General features: G+C 41.5%; 1 protein-coding gene across 1 annotated transcript in view; it reads left to right on the forward strand.

Moving 5' to 3' along the window:
• Nucleotides 1-5,650, forward strand: part of Eph (Eph receptor tyrosine kinase) — a 353,257-nt gene extending 347,607 nt beyond the window's left edge. The window contains exons 12-13 of the mRNA XM_067758664.1: nucleotides 5,276-5,438; nucleotides 5,507-5,650. Of these exons, the coding sequence (XP_067614765.1) occupies nucleotides 5,276-5,438; nucleotides 5,507-5,601 (258 nt within the window). The 3' untranslated portion in view covers nucleotides 5,602-5,650. The remainder of the gene's footprint in view (nucleotides 1-5,275; nucleotides 5,439-5,506) is intronic.
• Nucleotides 5,651-8,601: the final 2,951 nt, after the last annotated feature.

Consider the following 8,601-nt stretch of genomic DNA (forward strand, 5'->3'; position numbering starts at 1 on the left):
CTAATGGAAGAAGGCAGTGCAGATGCGGACTGCAAGCACTGCACGCCAGATGGTTTACCTCACGTTTCGCTCTCCTGTGGAAAAAGAAAAGATGTTATTAAATACACGTACGTGGTTTTAAATCCCGTGCTGTAATTACTTATTTTTATGAAACAACTCCTATTTTTGGCAGGCTCCTGAGACTACCAGCCCGCGTTCCGCTCACCATCAGTTCGGCGTATAGATCAGCGCCGAGTGTAAGACGACCTGGCGATGAGCGGTAGAACTGCGGATCTGCAAGCCGCATAAATTCGAATGGAACGGCAACCTTTGGATCCACATTGGATGGCGGACTCAACCGATAGTGGCCGTTGACCACGGCGGCTTGGGTAGTGACATGAGTCGTTGACCCGAACTTGCCGCGCAGAATCAGTGTGCATTGCCCTGGTCCTTGGCGCTCTAACTGCAAATCGCGTACCAGCTCTGCATCGACTATGGTGCTGGCGGCGCAGGGATCAATGATCGCACGTACCAAGTGTAGGTGCCCACGCGATTCGACGCGTACGATGGCCGTCGGCGCAATGGGCACGAAAGACCGCATTATGGGCGCTGGAGTGGCTGGGAGCAGCCGGCCGGTTCGGAAGCCTTCCGGGGTACCACGCGATAGTGCTTGCATATTTTGGGCGTCAGAATGGTATGGCGTTGATATATCCCGCCGCTGCTGTCTGCCACGTTTGGACGACTTGGTCGGGCCTCCTTGGAGTCCAATGTCGCGGTGCCGCCTGTTGTCTCGTTCGTTTCGACGTTTGTTTGCTTTCGCCGCGCTTCTTTCATGCTGTAGCAGCGGCCGGAAACTGCGCATCCCATGGTTGGCCGTTGACGGTCTTGTTGTCTCCGTTTTACTTCTTTCTTCCTCCGCCTTTGCTCTCTCCTCCTCCACCTGCTGAGCCCAGGATTTAGCCGGTCCCGACAGGCTGATTGACAACGCGTCGTCGGACGTATTGTCGTCGACATTTGTGGCTGTCTCGTCGCATACCGGCCGACGCTCATCTAAATGAAGCGTGGTGTGGTGCTTCTCTTGGCACCTCTTGCAGCGATACTTGCTGCTACACTTGTTTACCCGGTGGAAGGGTGACATACAGTTCGGACAGTACTTATATAGAAGCACTGCCCGCAACCTCTCTTCTGGAGATTTTTTCCGTTATTCGGGACAGATTCGGAGACTATGGTCCCTGCCGCAGAGCTGGCAAGCGACGTCGAAACGCGTTGCGCCTCCCTCTGACTTGGCCAGTAAAGTTTGGTAGCGGGTCATGATCTGAAAGAATATTGGTATCATTGATCATGCCCAAATTGAGGTTGGCAGAATGTTGTTTGGGTGGCGTAACCAAAAAAAAAATTATCTCTAACATATTATCAAAAAAAAATAGTTTCTTGAAGTAAAAATTTAATTTAAATAAAAAGGACCATAATTAAATACTTATTCCCGCAGGGAAACGAAGAAAAAACGGCTTTAGCACGCATCCATGCGATGTGGCTGGTGCTTTAGTCATTCCACGTCATTTGACTGGTCATTTTACGGTCATAGGTTATATTCCTAGTCACATTTGCATGGGCGTGATTAGGTTTTGTGACCAAATTTTTGTGGGGATTTTATAATTTATTTTATGTCGGTAGATGTCGCCGAAGTAGTCCTAAAGATTTATTTTTGATTTGTGGTGAACTTTGTTTTCACAACAAGTGGCCTGCCACCACACGGAACGGTTCGAAACCTGGCTGAAAAGGTATTACAGAGTTGCACTTCCACCATTCAACATTATTTTGAATTGTATTGTCGATAATGTTGAGATTCGTGGAATTAAGTATTTCAAATCTCGACCAAATGAATGATTGGTCGATATATGTAATACGCGACATGTGTGGCGTGTTGTGCTCGATATGTCGTGCGGCATGTAGTACGTGACGTGTAGTGCGCGAGATGATTGCGCGTGAGGCCTAATGTCGGTGTTGCCATGCATTGACTGTCAAAAGAAAAGTGTAGACATTTGACATTTGTTACAATTTTTTTTTTTTTCATTTCCTGAATGGGAAAAAAAAATCATTGATTTAAAACACGCGGTGGTGAGTATGGAGGCTAGAAGTTGTAGTCTTTTTTCATTAATTAATTTTTCTTTCTCTTTTATTTTCAGGTATACGTTATCAAGTGGTCATTCCATTTTTGTTATGCCGCATAAGGAATCCAAAAAAATCAACGCCAGAAAAGTCAGAAGCAGTACAAAAAATGCCAGAAGAACAGAAACCTCAAATTATATTTGTATTGTGTGGCCCCGGTGCTGGGAAAGGTACTCAATGCTCCAAAATTGTGGAACTCTATCAATTTGTACATTTATCTGCTGGTGATTTACTTCATTAGGAGCGTGTACGCGAAGTTTCTGAATATGGTAGTTTGAGTGAAGAATATATACGTAATGGTAAAATTGTGCCTGTCGCAGTGACATGCTCACTGCTTGAAAAAGCAATGAAAAATTTAGGCAAGCAACGGTTCCTTATCGATGGTTTTCCACGCAATCAAGATAATCTGGATGGTTGGAAGCAACAAATGGGTGACAAAGTAGATTTGAAATTTGTCTTATTTTTTAACGGTAGTGAAGACATATGCATAGAACGTTGCTTGGCTTGTGTTCAAAGTGGTTCTGGCCGTAGTGATGATAATTTGTAGAGCTTGAAAAACGTATACAAACATATAATAATGATTCAATGCCAATAATTAAACATTTTGAACAATTAGGACAAGTTAAACAAATCGATGCAAGTCCCAATGCCGATGAGGTATTCAAAAATGTTGAGCAAGTATTTGCTGCAACTGGTATCCAGTAAAATGTATCGGTTGGAAAATATAAAAAGTACACACCGCTTAGCTATTAGATGCATATATGTAGTATATATGAGTACATACATACATCTGTGCATTTTATTTATTTTATTTTTTTTTTTAGTAATACGAGTATTGTTACTTTTTGTTCATTATTGGCTAGCATCAAGTGAAAATCTGACCATATTTCCGCCAATAGGCTTTTATTGCATTTGTCTTGGTATTATGATTTGTTCGACATGTAAAATGCTCAAGACCGAGCACGAATTCATAGATTTTCGTATATGGTCTGGCCTATTTCTAAGTTACGGTGATCATAATGTCGCAGCTTTGCATATAATTTTGGCAACATATACGATTCCCAAATGGAAGCTTCAGATATGTCCCTGACAGCCGCTGCTTCTACTATGTTGCGAATTACAAACTTCTTTATTGCCTTATCTTTTGGAACAAAACGAGCACAATTGGTGCATCTTACTGGTTTGACATGACCACGATTATGCTTGTAGCGGCCTCCGTTACGGCGTTTCTTAGTAATTTTTGTGAATCTTGTCTTTATTCAACGCGAAGGAAGTAAAGGAAAGGCATGATCAACGCGAGCTTGGGTGCAGTTGAATTTAGAAAAAGTCTATATTGTTTTCAAAGCCTGGTGCTGATGTTGAGTTGGATTGTGTTGGCTGAGCTACCAAGATTGGTAGTTGTGTTGATGTTTAACCAGGTATTATTTGTGTTTTTGATACAAATATTATTGTTCAGGGAATTGCCAGCAGCATAAAGCGCATTTGTGCGTATTTTAGTGTTGTTGTTGCTTTGTGTGACCAACTTGTTGGAATACTCTTTCAAGAATTTACTATTAACTCCAATCGAAGGATTATTTTTGCTGTCAAAACCATTAAACACAGCCACGACTTCACCACCACCCTCACCACCATTGAAATGTTGGTTTTGCGAGTTCATATGGTTTTCATTGTGTAGTCTCAATTGTGTTGTTAGAGCTAGAGTTGGCGGCAGAGGTAGCGGTGGGGGAGGTGGCAGAAATGTTCCTGTATTTGAGTCTTTACTTATTCCATAAAATGAAGAAGACGATGATGAGTGTCGACGTGAATGATGTGGAGAAGTAGGGAGGCATCCACTGGACATTTCCTCCATAGAAGCGACTTCCGATGTTGTTGTTGTTGGGATATGAGCTGGAAATGCTGTTGTTGAAATAGACGAAGTAGTCAAAAGTGTGGAGAGACTGCTGTTTGTGCGTACATGTTGAAGTGGTTTTTCTTGCTGTTTGATATCGACGGAGTTGTTTTCGGTACAATCGGGGTATTGACTATCAATTTCTAATTGTTGTAGTAAAGTTGGCGAGGGCAGTGTTGGCAATGGCAAATTACAGCTATTCTCTTTACTTCTCTCAGTACATTGGTGAAATTGAGTCGGAGGAGCGCTTCCACCATTGGCCACGGGTACATCGCTGTAGCCGTGAGAATTCAACGCGTACGAGATAGTGTTCGCACTTAGCTTGGTGTTCGGCTTAATTGGCACAGGTACATATCCATCAGTTCCAGCTGGTGGGTTCTGCAAGGCAGCAAGCTTGGCATGAATTTCGCAATAAAGCTTGTTGTTGTAGTTGTAATACCCTTGATTCTTCAGCGAAGTGCCACAAGTGGCACACTTGAAGCACTCAACGTGCAGGTTCTTATCCTTGATACGCACAAACACCCCAATTATGAGGCGTTCGCACTCGTGGCAAATGTTTTGGCCTGTCGGCAATCCACCAGTGCTTGGCGGTTTTGGTGTATTGATCGGTGCGCTTACATGCCTAGTAACATATGGTTGATATTGTTGTTGATTATATTGTTGCAGTTGATATTTCTGAAAATCTCTTTTTGAAAAATAATCTTAAACCATATTTATATTTCTTTGGCGTTTTCATTGGCAATTTAATAGTATCGCCGTTAATACCAAACGGTTGGTTACCTCCCTCTGAGTTAACCATTGTTTCATGCATATTTGTATTTGTTTCTCTTTTTTTGCATTAATGTATTCATCAGCAGGCAGCTTTCCCGATTGGATTGTACTGGTTTCATTTGGTGTAAATGTACTTGCAAAATATCCATATAAAATGGATGATGTTGTTGCTCCATGTTGGCGTTTCTTAGACTTAAAGGTTCCAACCTTTTGTTCCTTTGTCGTCGCCAATGGTATTGAATTTTGTTTAAACTGTCGTACTGCATTATATTTGCTAATACCGGGTTTTCTGGTAAATCTAGCAGCTCGCAGTAATTGGCATGGAGTTTGCACATATCTTATTCCACATGGCGTTACATTGAGCTGGGTAGTACACTTGCAGCTGGCACATTAGCATTACTAGGTTCATGTTTTTTTTTTTTTTTGGCTTTGAATCGTACTACTCAGAAATATGTTACCTTTTTACAGGTTGTTATTTGTCTAATGGCTGCCTTCATTCTTACATACCCTTATATGACTGCAAATTTCAAAGATTCACCACGTTTTGGCAACTTAATTTCAATCGACGACAAGGATACAACATTAGTTGATGGCATCGATGGACATCGTAACATAAAGGGAACAGATAACGGTATACATATGAAGATTAATATATACCAAACATTTCCAGTGATGTTTTACAATTAAATTTTGTTAAAGGTACTTTGTCAATGGACCCCTGTATGGCATCAAATTTCCATGTCCGTGCCGGCGAACTTTTGACGCGCGGTGCCCATTTCGGTATTAGACCGTGAGTGTTTTATTAATGTATGTATATGTAACAAAAAATTGAAAACCATTGGGAATACATACAAGTGAAAAATCTTCCTATCCCTCCATTGCCATAAATTGAAGTGCCATAAATTGAACATTTATGTTTTAACTCAGCATTTCTTTTAAATGTGTATACAGAAAATCAGACTAAATATTAACATTCATTTTTACAAAAATCAAGTTAATTGAATAATTATGCAAACATGTTAAAATATGCAACTAATGCAATATACCAGTTGTCTACAAAATGGTTGAAAAGGTCTATTGAGCAAATGATTTAAGTACTCGAACAGCGATTGACGAGGTGATCGAGGCTGTTTACTGTTGTGAACGTTTTTATCAAACATTCGCCACTTGTATGTATTCACAATGTTGAAAACCCTCACACCAGAAAAAAGGATATTGACTTCGGATATTAGTTTCTCCTGTAAATAAAGGAAACCGCATGCGCTTTATGCACCCATAATTGGGTATTTTTTTGAAATGAAAGGTACAAAACCACTTCATTAAGCGAACCTCTGTCAGCACCCCCTAAAAATTATTACGCTTTTACAAAAATGGATAGCAGTCGTTTCCTCCTTAACCATTAGGGCAATCAAATAAACTGCATGGAACTACTCATATGTAGATGTTGTACCTAATCAAGCAAAGCCTATTATCCCTTGTTGCAAAAGCGGCAAAAAATTAATTTTTGATTGTCAGTTGTTACATGGACAGTAAAATCCGACCATCAATTTGGAAAAATTTAAAATTACTTATGCAATGGCAAACTGAATATTGTTTGCCAAGCATATTATGGAATCATATTCGAATCAAATGTGGTTACTTTGGGTGGGCAACAATTTTCAACCATTTTTCATACAGCTTTCTGAATCTGACCTGATTTTGTATGAGATGTGAAGAAACATATGATAATCGTATCCGAAAATCCTTCATAAATTTTAACCAAAACGGTGGAAATATGTTCACGAATATGATCTGAAACAGACTGTGAAGAGCAGTCAAATGTTCCTTACAAACGATTGAAATTCACTTTCCGTGTCCTTATATAATGAAATGGTATGAATAAATTTCTTCGGTATTCCTTGCAATATTAAACTATTTTTGAACAATTGCGTGGTGGCAGCGGCGCACCCACGCAATCGTTGGAAAAGATATTATGTGGCAGACAGTATATCTGAGTTAGGGTTCTGTTGGCCTCGTTCGGGGTGAACGAGAGCTGGGTTATTTGGGATGGAGGAATGTGGACTATTACAGTTCATTTTGATTGTCGTTGGGCGGAAGTAGTACCAGTTTCGCGATTGGTCTGCTAATTTGTCCCTTAATTGTATTGACGTCAACAACACGTACACGGTTATCGGAACCTGGATGTGTGTTGACGACTCTCCCCATTTTCCATTCGTTCGGTTGTAGGTTATCCTCCTTGATGACGACTAGGTCCCCGGGTTTTAAGTTGGATTGTGGATGTTTCCATTTATACCTTTTCTGGATCTCGGTGAGTTATTCCGATTTCCATCTTTTGCAAAAGGTCTGATGAAGGGCTTTCATCTTTTGCCATCGGTTTACAATGGAGGCAGGGTTTTCACTACAGTCGAGTTCAGGTGGAGCTAAAAGATGCCCACCTACGAGAAAATGACCTGGAGTAAGCGGCTCCAGGTCGGAAGGGTCGTTGGATGAGAGACTTAGAGGTCTCGAGTTGAGGCAGGCCTCAATTCGACATAAGAGGGTTGTAAACTCTTCGAGAGTATATTTATGATCGGACGCGATCTTTTTAAAGTGGGTCTTAAAACTTTTTACCCCCGCTTCCCACATACCTCCCATGTGAGGAGCGCTTGGCGGTATAAAATGCCATTCTATAATGTGATGGCTATATTTAGTCAACGTTCCGTCCCTTGCTTCACGCAGAAATGCTTTAAACTCGGATCGTAAAGATCGAGAAGCTCCGACAAAGTTAATACCATTGTCGGAGTAAACGTTTTTCGGACAGCCTCGTCTGGATACGAATCTGGCGAAGGCAGCTAGGAAGGACCCGGTACTAAGATCGTTTGTCGCTTCTAGATGGATGGCTTTCATCGAAAAGCAGACAAACAGGCAAACGTATCCTTTCGAAATTCGACATCCCCTCCCTCGGTAGGATTTTATATCGAATGGTCCCGCGAAATCTACCCCAGTGTTAGTGAAGGCCCTAGTAAAGGTGGTGCGCTCTTTCGGAAGGATCCCCATAAGTTGCGTTTGCGTCCGCTTCCTGTAAATAGTGCAGACTTTACAGTTGTGGATAACCGACCTTATCATGACTTTAACGCGTGGGATCCAGTACTGAGTTCGGATATGACGTAGCACCAGCTGGTTCCCTCCATGCAGGGTGGTCTCATGAGAGGATTGGATTATAAGTCTGGATAACCTGCAAGTATAAGGAAGAATAATGGGATGACTTCCATTATGGGACATGTCTTTCGATGCCCCAGTCCGCCCCCCAGTTCGAATGATGCCTTCTTCATCTATATATGGGTTCAGGGGTAAAATCTGACTCTTCCCATTTATTAGATTTCCTGACTTCAAGTTTGCGTACTCTTCTTGATAATGTTGCCTCTGGCATATTGTTATCAATCTTCGCGTTGTTTTTTCTATTTCGTCAGGAGCGATCGAATGAGAATCCCTTTTGAAGGAGGCTTTAGTTTTTTGGTGCGTATTCTGGAAAAACCGAAGAATATAGGATATAACCCGCAAAGCCCTTGGTAAATCGGAAAACCTATCTAGAATATCAAAGTTATTTCTCACCAAAGTTGTATGAACTTTCACCCTCTTTTCCTCCATATTCGTATTGTAATCTTCTTCTTGTGTTGGCCAATTTTCGTTGTCTTCTTGTAACCAAGAAGGTCCCTGCCACCACAAAGAATTGTTGATTAGGTCCGAAGCGTAGAGGCCTCTGCTCGCCAAATCTGCAGGATTTGACGCGGAGTCTACGTGCCGCCATACTTTGT

The sequence above is a fragment of the Eurosta solidaginis genome, unplaced genomic scaffold, assembly GCF_040869045.1.
Source record: "Eurosta solidaginis isolate ZX-2024a unplaced genomic scaffold, ASM4086904v1 ctg00001072.1, whole genome shotgun sequence".
NCBI lineage: Eukaryota > Metazoa > Arthropoda > Insecta > Diptera > Tephritidae > Eurosta > Eurosta solidaginis.